The sequence below is a fragment of the Staurois parvus genome, unplaced genomic scaffold (genome assembly GCF_062004578.1).
Source record: "Staurois parvus isolate SC_StPar_1 unplaced genomic scaffold, SC_StPar_1.0 ptg000507l, whole genome shotgun sequence".
Lineage (NCBI taxonomy): Eukaryota > Metazoa > Chordata > Amphibia > Anura > Ranidae > Staurois > Staurois parvus.
This window is the reverse complement of record NW_028318303.1, coordinates 2,099,282-2,112,712: the sequence shown is the minus strand read 5'-3', so window position 1 is coordinate 2,112,712 and position 13,431 is coordinate 2,099,282. Positions and strand designations below refer to the sequence as shown.

The following is a 13,431-nucleotide window of genomic DNA, read 5'->3' as shown; positions in this document are numbered from 1 at the left end:
TGTATAGAATATAATAGAACTGTATGATGATCACGTCCAGTGGGGGGTCATGTTGGGGGTGTAGTGTTCTATGTATAGAATATAATAGAATTGTATGATGATCATGTCCAGTGGTGGGTCATGTTGGGGTGTAGTGTTCTATGTATAGGGTGTAATAGAATTGTATGATGATCACGTCCAGTGGTGGGTCATGTTGGGGGTGTAGTGTTCTATGTATAGGGTGTAATAGAATTGTATGATGATCACGTCCAGTGGTGGGTCATGTTGGGGGTGTAGTGTTCTATGTATAGGGTGTAATAGAATTGTATGATGATCACGTCCAGTGGTGGGTCATGTTGGGGTGTAGTGTTCTATGTATAGGGTGTAATTGAATGGTATGATGATCACGTCCAGTGGTGGGTCATGTTGGGGGTGTAGTGTTCTATGTATAGGGTGTAATTGAATGGTATGATGATCACGTCCAGTGGTGGGTCATGTTGGGGGTGTAGTGTTCTATGTATAGGGTGTAATAGAATTGTATGATGATCACGTCCAGTGGTGGGACATGTTGGGGGTGTAGTGTTCTATGTATAGGGTGTAATAGAATTGTATGATGATCACGTCCAGTGGTGGGTCATGTTGGGGTGTAGTGTTCTATGTATAGGGTGTAATAGAATTGTATGATGATCATGTCCAGTGGTGGGACATGTTGGGGGTGTAGTGTTCTATGTATAGGGTGTAATAGAATGGTATGATGATCACGTCCAGTGGTGGGTCATGTTGGGGGTGTAGTGTTCTATGTATAGGGTGTAATAGAATTGTATGATGATCACGTCCATTGGTGGGTCAGTTTGCTTTGGTCTTAGCCAAGATAATTTCTGATTGGTTGCTCTGAGTTCCTGCACTTTGCAGTAATTGCTCTTTGCACCGCTCCGAGTGAACCTGAAAGCATCCACATCAAGTATAGGTTCACATACACGAGAGTGGCGTCTGGGGAAAATTGTTTTCAGATGTTGGCAGTTCCCTGCTATTATTACATAATTCTCATATTAGGGTCTGGCTCCCGAAAAGGAGAATTTTGTCTATCAGAAAAGAAAATCAGTGTTTGCTCCGTTCAGTTTAGTTTACAGCTGCTTAAAGTTTACAGCAATTTAGCAGACTTTAAGATTCCCGTATTATTCTAAACCTTGCTTATGTTACTGAACTACCGCCTTCATCTTCATGGGTTTAGAAAGCTTAGAGGAAATTACAAGAACTGTTTGTTTCAAAAATCTCAGTTTCAGACAAAAATGTAAGGAAATATTTAAATATTTAAAATTTGCTCCTCGTAGCTCTCTCCAAAGACATGCTGGGAGGTTAATTGGATCCGGTCTAAATTGTCCCTAGTATGTGTATGTATGAATGTGAGTTAGGGACCAGGGGCGGACTGACCATTTGGAAACTCGGGCACTGTCTGAGGGCCCGGGGTCAGTAGGGGGACCCATGAGATGCCCCTGGTACCTTTTTCATAGGCTTTTTTGAGTTTGGCCAAGGACACAGGGGCCCCATAATCCCCTATTGCCCGGGGGCCCCATGGGTTGTCAGTCCACCCCTGTTAGGGACCTTAGATTGTATGTCCCTTGAGGGTTAGGGACTGATGTGAATGTACAAAATACATGTAAAGTGCTGTGTAAATTGTCGGCTCCATGTGAATACCTGTAATAAATAAAATAATAAAGGTGATCTGAAACTGAAAAACTTGCCATAGTGCAAAGGTAGCTTCCCCTCTTCTAGTTCCCCATTTTAGTGAAGGTAATAAAAATGTTGTTTTAGGGAAGATAAGAGATACATTGTTTCTTTTTTAAGGAAAGGTAAGAGATACATTGTTTCTTTTCGAAAGGGAAGGTAAGAGATACATTGTTTCTTTTTTAAGGAAAGGTAAGAGATACATTGTTTCTTTTCGAAAGGGAAGGTAAGAGATACATTGTTTCTTTTTTAGGGAAGGTAAGAAATACATTGTTTCTTTTCTTTCTTTCTGTTTTTTTAAAAAAAGGGAAGGTAAGAGATGCATTGTTTCTTTTTTAGGGAAGGTAAGAGATACATTGTTTCTTTTTTAGGGAAGGTAAGAGATACATTGTTTCTTTTTTTTTTTTTTTAGGGAAGGTAAGAGATACATTGTTTCTTTTTTAGGGAAGGTAAGAGATACATTGTTTCTTTTTTAGGGAAGGTAAGAGATACATTGTTTCTTTTAGTTTCCATTCACACTTTGCGATTTGGAAATGCGGGTAGAATTGTACAGCCTGTGTATGGATGCTGTTATTCTTCAGTGGCACCCCAAGCGTGATACCATTTTGCAGTGCTTGTCACACGACAGGATCGCACTGCAATCGCAGCAAACCACACATTTAAAAATTGTGTGCAGCTGATCGCCAAAAAAGGAGCAACGCGCATAGGCAGCCAATTCAAGTGAATAGACTGGCCATAAGCGACTGTGCAAAATCATGCAGCGGGGATGCTCGTTCCTGCTATGCTGCAATGTGAATGGGGCCTTAGGGAAGGTAGTAGATATATTTCTTTTTTTCCTTAACAGTTCCATTTTTTAAATATGTTCAGCAGTATGAACAATATGTGTTTCTTTTAGAAGGTAGATGATCTATTGTTTCTTTTAGGGAAGGTGACAGATACACTGTTGTAGGGAAGATAATTGGTAAATGCATTGACTTAAGGAAGGTAACAGATGCATTGGGGTTGATTTACTAAAACTGGTGCACTGAGAATCTGGTGCAGCTGTGCACGGTAGCCAATCAGCTTCTAACTTCAGTTTGTTCAATGAAGCTTTGACAATAAACCCTGGAAGCTGATTGGTTTCTATGCAGAGCTGCGCCAGATTTTGCACTCTCCAGTTTTAGTAAATCCCCCCCCAATTGTTTCTTTTAGGGAAGTAAGAGATATATTGGGTTAGGGAAGGTAAGAGATACATTGGTTCAGAGAAGGTACAAGATACATTGAGGTAGGTAAGGTAAAAAATACATTGGATTAGGGAAGGTAGCAGATACATTGGGTTAGGGAAAGTAAGAGATACATTGATTTAGGGAAGGTAAAATATACATTGGGTTGGGGAAGGTAAGAGAGACATTGGGTTGGGGGAGGTAAGAGATACATTAGGTTAGGGAAGATAAGAGATACATTGGTTCAGAGAAGGTACGAGATACATTGAGGTAGGTAGGGTAAGAATTACATTGGGTTAAGGAAGGTAAGAGACACATTGGGTTGGGAAAGGTAAGGGATACATTGAGTTGGGGAAGGTAAAAGATACATTGGGTTAGGGAAGGTAAGAGACACATTGGGTTGGGGAAGGTAAGAGATACAGTTGTGGCCAAAATTATTCAACCCCCACTGAAATTGAGTGTTTTGGCCAGTTTGACATTGCTTTTGATCATTCAGTCATCTTGCTTACATTTACATTAAAGAGGCACTTGTAGGTCAGACAAATATAACATAACAGTTATAATGAAATAACCACAAATGTCTTTTCTGTGCTCACAGCATTATCAGTTTTATTCAACCCCCAAGTGACATTCAATCTTAGTACTTAGTACAGCATCCTTTTACAGTTATAACAGCTTTTAAACGTGAAGCATAGCTTGACACAAGTGTCTTGCAGCGATCTACGGGTATCTTCGCCCATTCTTCATGGGCAAAGGCCTCCAGTTCAGTCACATTCTTAGGCTTGCGCACTGCAACTGCTTTCTTTAAGTCCCACCAGAGGTTCTCAATCGGATTTAAGTCTGGTGACTGCGATGGCCACTCCAAAATGTTCCAGCCTTTCCTCTGCAACCATGCTCTAGTGGACTTGGAGGTATGCTTGGGATCATTGTCCTGTTGAAAGGTCCAACGTCTCCCAAGCCTCAGGTGTGTGACGGACTGCATCACGTTTCCATCCAATATCTCCTGGTACTGAAGAGAATTCATGGTACCTTGCACACGCTGAAGCTTCCCTGTACCTGCAGAAGCAAAACAGCCCCAAAGCATGATTGACCCTCCACCATGCTTCACAGTAGGCAAGGTGTTCTTTTCATCATAGGCCTTGTTCTTCCTCCTCCAAACATAGCGTTGATCCATGGGCCCAAACAGTTCTAATTTTGTTTCATCAGTCCACAGAACACTATCCCACAACTTTTGTGGTTTGTCCACATGGCTTTTGGCATACTGCAGTCGACTCTTCTTATTCTTTGGAGACAGCAAGGGGGTACGCCTGGGAGTTCTGGCACGGAGGCCTTCATTACGCAGTGTGCGTCTTATTGTCTGGGCTGAAACTTCTGTACCCACATCTGACAAATCTTTTCTCAGTTCCTCAGCAGTCACACGGGGACTTCTCTCCACTCTACGCTTCAGGTAGCGCACAGCAGTCGAAGTCAGCATCTTCTTTCTGCCACGACCAGGTAGCGTTTCAACAGTGCCCTTTGCCTTGAATTTGCGAATGATGCTTCCTAAGGTGTCTCTTGGTATGTTTAACATCTTTGCAATCTTCTTATAGCCATTGCCCTTCCTGTGAAGAGAAATCACCTCTTCTCTTGTCTTCCTGGACCATTCTCTTGCCTTCACCATGTTTGTAACCACACCAGTAAATGTCTAGAAGGAGCTGAGTATCACAGTCATTTTAAAGCTGCCTAATTGGTGCTTATTATGCTTGATTGCTGCTCGGTGACATCCACAGGTGTTTTCAATACCTGATGGAAAGCACCTGTATGAACCTCTGTTCTTCAGAGTGGTAGTCTTTAAGGGGTTGAATAATTGTGGCAATGAAGAAACCACATAAGAACCATTTACTACTGTATTACATAAACAATTGATGTCATTTTAGTTGCATTTGGGTAGTTACAACGTCCTTGTAGGATTTGATTCTGAATACAATTCCAAATGTACACTATAGTCCCTAAACCCCTTTACAGCATTGGGGGTTGAATAATTTTGGCCACAACTGTACATAGATTTAGGGAAGGTAAGAGATAAATTGGTTCAGAGAAGGTACGAGATACATTGGTTCAGAGAAGGTACGACATACATTGAGGTAGGTAAGGTAATACATTGGATTAGGAAAGGTAAGAGATACATTGTGTTGGGGAAGGTCACACATACATTGGGTTAGGGAAGGTAGCAGAGACATTGGGTTAGGGAAGGTAAGAGATAGATTGGGTTAGGGAAGGTAAGAGATACATTGGATTAGTGAGGTAAGTGGTACATTGGGTTAGGGAAGTTAAGAGATACTTTGGGTTGGGGAGGGTAAGAAATACATTGGGTTAGGGAAGGAAGGCAAGAGATACATTGGGTTAGGGAAGGTAAGAAATACATTGGGTTAGGGAAGGAAGGCAAGAGATACATTGGGTTAGGGAAGGAAGGCAAGAGATACATTGGGTTAGGGAAGGTAAAGGATACATTTGTTTAGTGAAGGTTAGAGAAATGTAAATTGGTTAGGAAAGGTAAGAGATACATTGTTTCTTTTAGGGAAGGTAACAGATACATTGTTTCATGGAAAGAGATGCGTGAACAACATTCACTTCTTTAAGAGAAAGTGGGCGATCCATAAGTATCTAGAACAGCCTTTCTCAATTTTTTTTTCCCCAGAGGAACCCTTAAAATAAATTTAAGGTCTTAGGGAACCGTTACTAAAACCAATTAATTGGGGATCATTGGGAAGAATGTTTCATACAGTGGTGGCCAGAATGCCACCCTTACACCTAAAAAAGGCCATTAGTGTCATGCAGCTGTCTCTGTCAAGTGGTAATTACTCTGAGACTATGCAGCCACCATCAAAAAAGAGGCACCCCTTAGCCACCTTTGGAGGAACCCTAACGTTCCACAGAACCCAGGTTAAGAACGGCTGCTTTACAATGTATGAATAATGTGATTAACACACTTATCCACAATACCAATCAAAACCCCCCATAAATAATAGCCTAGAGCAAAAATATATACCCAATGCTTGCAAGCCAGCTGATGTTCTAATCACACAGCTCACCCTTATGTGTACAACCTCATATGTCCAGGAGGGGGAGACCAACTGCTTTAAAATAATACCTGGGAGCATGGTTTTCTATCATTTAGGCAATTTTTTCATTCTTCTGAAGCTCATAATGTGGTAAAGTGTTGGTTGCATGGTCACTTTTTAGGAATCTTGGCGAAATTATGTTCAAGCAGGGCTGGCCAATCAGTGGCTGTGCTTCGGCAATCTCCTACTGTCAATTAAAAAAAGATCCTCAGGCAGAGGACACATATCGTGTGCCCTGGCACTGGTCACATGACTGACCATGAAAAGAATGTGGAGTTAGACAATTAATTAATTATTATTTTTTTTACAGTCATTTATATATCACCACAATTTACGCAGCGCTTTACATATTGTACATTCCCATCAATCCCTGCCCTCACGGAGTTTACATTCTAAGGCCCCTCATCTCACATGTATGCATAGTAAGGTCAGTTTAGACAGGAGCCAATTACCTATCAGCATTGCTTTGGAGCAGGGGCGGACTGACCATTTGGAAACTTGGGCACTGCCTGAGGGCCCGTGGTCAGTAGGCGGCCCCATGAGATGCCCCTGGTACCTTTTTCATAGGCTTTTTTGAGTTTGGGCAAGGACACAGGGGCCCCATGATCCCCTATTGCCCGGGGGCCCCATGAGTTGTCAGTCCGCCCCTGCTTTGGACTGAGGTAAGAACAGGGGCGGACTGACAACTCGTGGAGCCCCCGGGCAATAGGGGATCATGGGGCCCCTGTGTCCTTGCCCACAGTCAAAGCACACCCAAAAAAGCCTATAAAAGGTACCAGGGGCATTTCATGGGGCCCCCTACTGACCCCGGGCCCTCGGGCAGTGTCCGAGTGCTCGAATGGTCAGTCCGCCCCTGAGTAGGAAGACCACACAACTACAGGGAGAACATGCAAACTCCATGCAGATGGTTGGGTTTTTAACCAAAGATACCAGTGATGCAAGGAAGTATTTATAGAAAATGGTAGGAACGTTCTTTGACTTTTCATGATTTAATGATGAAAAAGTTAAACTTTTCAGTATTGATCCCTCTCCCTAACCCTTGAACATGCACATATCCATGATGGGCAGTCTCTCTTCCTGTGTGTCTGCAATAGGAAGAACTGTTAGTTAATTCTTAGCAGAAGAGACTTGATCCAACAAACACAAGGTCAGCAAAAGGCCTTTATAAATGTGGCACCAAATGGTGCCAAAATACCACTTTTACTCCCCTTCTGTAACAATCATGTTTTAGAGAAAGCTTGGCTGTCTAGTATGGACATGACAGATCGGACTGCTTCGTACTCATAGCTTGTATCAATCCCAGCCACAAAAAATCTGGTAGCAACGTCTCAAAAAAAAAAAAAAAATTGGCACCAGACATAACCGACATTCAAAGTGCAAACACTTGAGACTGAACTTCGCAAAACAGACACTAGAGGGTGCACTGCTTGTATTTTCCAGGGATCCCAGAGCTGGTTTGCTACTTTGCGATTGCTGGCGTTTCTTTTTCCAGCTGTCAGTTTTAAAGTGTTGATTTTAAATGGCCGTGCTGTTCCTGAGTGACTTTGTGCTTTGTCTAGGAAGGTGTTTCTATAAACGGAATACTTGTGGTATAAAAAAAAAAGGGGCAGACCTGACTTTTAACCCTTTTTTCATGTTTGTTATGATACATAATTTAAATTGCGCCAACAGTTTGCACAGCACTTTACAAAATAAAGGGAGACAGTAAGGTTACAATGCAATGCATTGCAAGACAAGAAAGGGAAAGCTGGCCGCCATAGATGAATCTGGTAGAACAAAAAAAAAAAAACAATTAACAATTAACAATCCTCCCACTGTATCTATTGTATTATGACAGCTGGGTAGTCTCCACGCTGTACACAGTTCAATGCAGACATCAGCGCTGCAGAGCAGTTGTACAAAAGTCAATCGGTAGATCAACTTCTGTTCAACCCCAGTGCCCATACATGGATTGAAATTTGGCTGGTCCCTGGTGAACTGGCCAAATTTTGATCCATTTATAGGCAGCTTAAAGAGGATATTCACCCTAGAAGGGAAAAAATAAAAGTCAGCATCTACAAATACTGTAATTGCTGACTTTGAATAAAAGGACACTTACCTGTTCATGGATCCAGTCCTTACCTGCACTGGTTCTTTGTCCGAACGTTCTTCAGGTCCCCAGCACCAGCATGTTAACTGTGGGAAACCAGCTGTGGCTCCTTGTCGCTCCGCATTTTGTAAATGGTCCAGCAGCCTTCTGAGACCTGTAACATGTCCCAGAAGGCTGCAGGCAAAGGGAGGTTGGGGGCTTAGGTGATCCAAGCGGAAGTGAGAGTGGGTACCTATTAAAATTAGGTATCCTCACCCAAAAATTAGATAGAGGAGGGGAGGAGGGGGACACAAAACAGCACTTCCCCCTTAGTTCTACTTTAAGGAGGGCCCTGCTCTTAAGAGCTTACACTCTAAAAGATAAGCTGAGCTCCTAGTATTCCCCCCAGCCCACGGCCCTCCCCCTGACTTCTCCGTCAAGACCAACAACACTATCATCAGTCCCACCCACCAAGCCAGAGTACTAGGTGTCATCCTAGACACCAATCTGTCCTTTCAGCCCCAGGTCCAATCGCTGACAAACTCATGTAGACTTCACCTCCGCAACATCTCCAAAATATGACCGTTCCTAACCACAAAAACCACCAAGCAACTCATTCACTCCCTTGTTATATCACGCCTTGACTACTGTAACTCCCTCCTCACCGGCCTACCTCATCGCAGGCTATCCCCACTTCAGTCTATCATGAATGCTGCGGCCAGACTCATCCACCTTACTAACCGTTCTGTATCTGCCACCCCTCTCTGCCAATCCCTCCACTGGCCTCCATTCAGTGTCCTCCACCCCTCTCTGCCAATCCCTCCACTGGCCTCCATTCAGTGTTCTCCACCCCTCTCTGCCAATCCCTCCACTGGCCTCCACTCAGTGTCCTCCACCCCTCTCTGCCAATCCCTCCACTGGCTTCCAATTGCCCAATGGATAAAATTCAAAACACTAACACTGACGTATAAAGTCGTTCATAATACTGCCCCTAATTACATCACTGACCTTGTCTCTAAATACCACCCAAACCGTATTCTCCGCTCCTCACAAGACCTCCTACTCTCTAGCTCCCTTGTCTCCTCCCCCCATGCTCACCTCCAGGACTTCTCTAGGGCTTCCCCCATCCTCTGGAACTGCCTACCCAAATCCATCAGACTATTGCCTACTCTGCTCACATTTAGGCGCACTCTGAAAACCCATCTCTTCAGGGAAGCCTACCCCGCCCTCAGCTAATACTGAACTCCTCTACTTGTCCAACCACTCCATCCCCCACAGCTATTTCCTCCTGTACCACTATCCCCTCCCTCCTAGATTGTAAGCTCCAAGGAGCAGGGCCCTCGAACCCCTTGTGTATTGAATTGTACTGTTACTGTACTGTCTCCCACCATAATGTAAAGTGCCGAGCAAACTGTCGGCGCTATATAAATCCTGTATAATAATAATAAAATCAGTTTCTAAAATCACTCTACAGTAATTCTTTTTGCAGAGATCTAACTTTTTTGTTCATGTGACAAGTCGCAGTGTTGTGCAGCATCCTTTCTTAAAACCACAGTGCATTCAGTTCAGCAACGGTTAAATGTTCGCAGTGGCAGTTGAGACAGGCAAAAGTGGGGGAGGTGGGACAGTGGTCCATTGACTTACAGACCAAGGAGAAAAAGGGTTGTTTGGATAAAAATGTTGTAAAATTAGATTTGAAACCTTGAAAACTGATCTGTGAAGCATAAAGAAAACAATTATTGGCCCGCAGTTTGGAAAAGCCACCAAAGGCATTTAGGAACTCAGAAACGCCATGATTGTTGTCAGAATTTTGGAGCATTACGTATTGCTAAGGGGCCGCTCTCCTTACTCAAAAGTACAATAAGTACCCATCTTCACCTCTTAGGGCCCATTTACTTCATATGGAAGCATTAATGTGGGTTTTAGGGCGTGTTAATGTGTGTTGCAAGAAATGAATTGGCTGCCAACGTACCCCAAATGGACATGCAACACACATGCAACCTCGCTACTCTGCATTGTCATGCATTGGGACTCGCTGCAATGCAGGTGCGTTGCCTTAGTGTGTTGAGGTGCCATTCATCATAAGGGGCACTGCAAAAAAGTAAGGCATGTTACCTACATTACCACAACAGGTTAGTGTAAATGGGCCCTAAGTTGAGTGCTGCCCACATGATGCCAATACGTGTTATAGGGAATCATTAGGAAAGGTTTTGGCTAAAGCTACATTGCACCAAAGCAAGACAGCTGACCACAGTAAGATTCATAAGGAAACATTCTATGAACTTGCCATACAAATGGAGGCTTGCATTTTTCAGACTCTTGAGTTAGCCAATGGATGGCAGGACTTTAACACTAAATCTTCTGCAAACAAAACGCAGCAAACAAGAAGTATGGTGAATGTGTCTCCTGAGCCAGGAAAGTCTTACATGTATAGACGCCTGCTGACTACGGGGGAAATTTTCACATTCACACATTGCTTGTGTTTCTTGTTCAGACTGACAACTCTCCTCCCTCATTTTGGGTTTCTGCTCTCCAATCCCTCATGTTTCAAGGAGCTGAACTTTATTTTGGCTCATCAAGGAGTACGCTTACATTACATTACACACAAGCCCCACACTTGCCAAACAGCACTGTAGGCCGGCTAGGCCAGAACCTGGCTTGGCTCGCCTTCCTGTAGTAGGCGTAGCTTCCCCTTTCTGTTGATTTTATAGTGTCCTCTTCTGCCATGAATAAGTCTGAATGAATCTTGTGCTTGATGAATATATTGTGTTCTTGTCTGCCTCTTGTAGGTATTCTCGAAAATATTCAACCATGAAGCGTTGGAGACCTACCTCCCGAAAATACAGCTGGTCATCCAGGACACATTACGGATGTGGAGCAGCAGTCCCGAACCCATCAATGTCTACTGTGAGGCTCAGAAGCTGACTTTCCGCATGGCCATCAGGGTTCTGCTGGGTTTCAGGCTTTCTGATGAAGAACTGAACCTCTTGTTCCGGGTGTTTCAACAGTTTGTCGAAAATGTCTTCTCACTGCCAGTGGATATCCCTTTCAGTGGTTATAGGAGGGTAGGTATCCATAAATCTTCGGTAGTCTTTGAAAGCAGTCAGTTCATTTTTAGGAATTAAGAGAAAGCTTCTGTGTAAGGGCCCAAAGTTCTTGGTTGATGTTGGAAATGTAAACCACCTAGGAGTTCCCAGCTCTGCACATCTGCTGTGCCCATTATGAGAGGTGCCCACCATCCATGTTGCATTTGTATTTATTTTACATTATGAAGAATGTGTCTGAAGGAGCTGGAACACACAAAGGTGGGTGAGAACAACGAAAACTCTGGGGTGGACAAGAACAGATGTAGGAAACAGGCATGTGATTAAGCCAGTTGGCATAGGTTCCAATAGGTTTGCAACAGGGTTCGAGGAATGTGTGAGGTCTAAATCCACTTAGCAAACATCTGTGCAGGGATGAACAGTTTTTTAATGATGCTGTTAGTGAACATGTGTCAACAAAACGTCTAGCAAAGAAACAGTATACTCTTACAATGTTCATCTTCCAGCGGGGCCGGATCTGGGGGTGTAGTAAAACATTTAGGAGGGATATTGGCAATAGTGTGATAGAGATACAGGGAACCAGTATTCCCTGTTCACTTGGCATGCTTCTGTACCATGGTGCAGGAGTGAACAGGGAATACTATTATGTATCAGGCTGTCATTAGATTAAGATGATTAAACAGAACCTGTGCCCCCTTATACCAGGTGTCCCTATCAGAGTCCCTCTTTACCTCAGGAATCCTCATTAGAGTTCCCCCTTACATCAGGGTTCCTATAAGGTTCCCCCCTTACATCAGTTGTCCCCATCAGAATGTCCCTTTACATCAACTCTCCTCATCAGCGTGCTCCCCTATATCTATTGCATCTCTCAGAGTGCCCCCTTTCAACAACTGTCCACATCGGCGTGCCCCCTTAAATCAAATGTCCACATCAGAGTGCTTCTTACATCAAATGTCCCTATTAGAGTGCTCCCCTACATCAAATGTCCCTATCAGATTGTCCCCCTACATCAAATGTCCCTATCAGAGTGCCCTCCTATATCATATGACCCCATCAGAGTGCCCCTTTACATCAACTGTCCTCATCAGCGTGCTCCCTTACATCTATTGCATCTCTGAGAGTGCCCCCTTACAACAACTGTCCACATCAGCATGCCCCCTTAAATCAAATGTCCACATCAGAGTGCTTCTTACATCAAATGTCCCTATCAGAGTGCCCCCCTACATCAAATGTCCCCATTAGAGTGTCCTTCTATATCATATGTCCCCATCAGAGTGCCCCTTTACATCAACTGTCCTCATCAGCGTGCTCCCTTACATCTATTGCATCTCAGAGTGCCCCCTTACAACAACTGTCCACATCAGCGTTCCCCCTTAAATCAAATGTCCCCATCAGAGTGCTCCCCTACATCAAATGTCCCTATCAGAGTGCTCCCCTACATCAAATGTCCCTATCAGAGTGCTCCCCTACATCAAATGTCCCTATCAGAGTGCTCCCCTACATCAAATGTCCCTATCAGAGTGCCCCCCTGCATCAAATGCCCCCATTAGAGTGCCCTTCTATATCATATGTCCTCATCAGAGTGCCAACTGTCCTCATCAATGTGCTCCCCTACATCTATTGCATCTGTCAGAGTGCCCCCTTACAACAACTGTCCACATCAGCGTTCCCCTTTTAAATCAAATGTCCCCATCAGAGTGCCTCTTACATCAAATGTCCCTATCAGAGTGCCCTCCCTACATCAAATGTCCCCATTAGAGTGTCCTTCTATATCATATGTCCCCATCAGAGTGCCCCTTTACATCAACTGTCCTCATCCGTGTGCTCCCCTACATCTATTGCATCTGTCAGAGTGCCCCCTTACAACAACTGTCCACATCAGAGTGCCCCCTTAAATCAAATGTCCCCATCAGAGTGCCTTTTACATCCAATGTCCCCATCAGAGTGCCTCTTACATCAAATGTCCCTATCAGAGTGCCCCCTACATAAAATGTCCCTACCTGAGTGCCCCCCTACATCAAATGCCCCCATTAGAGTGCCCTCCTATATCATATGTCCCCATCAGAGTGCCTCTTTACATCAACTGTCCTCATCAGCGTGCTCCCCTACATCTATTGCATCTCTCAGAGTGCCCCCTTAAATCAAATGCCCCATCAGAGTGCCTCTTACATCAAATGTCCCTATCAGAGTGCCCCCCCATATCAAATATTCCTATCAGAGTGCCCCCCCCCCTACATCAAATGCCCCAATCAGAGTGCCCACTCACATCAACCATCAAATGCCCCCAACAGAGTCCCCCTTTTATCAATTGT

At 44.0% G+C, this 13,431-nt stretch overlaps 1 protein-coding gene across 2 annotated transcripts in view; it reads left to right on the top strand.

Moving 5' to 3' along the window:
• Positions 1-13,431, top strand: part of CYP26B1 (cytochrome P450 family 26 subfamily B member 1) — a 187,374-nt gene that overhangs the window by 155,207 nt on the left and 18,736 nt on the right. For both annotated transcript variants that reach the window (XM_089689983.1, XM_089689982.1), the window contains one exon: positions 10,865-11,140. In XM_089689983.1, the coding sequence (XP_089546109.1) occupies positions 10,865-11,140 (276 nt within the window). The remainder of the gene's footprint in view (positions 1-10,864; positions 11,141-13,431) is intronic.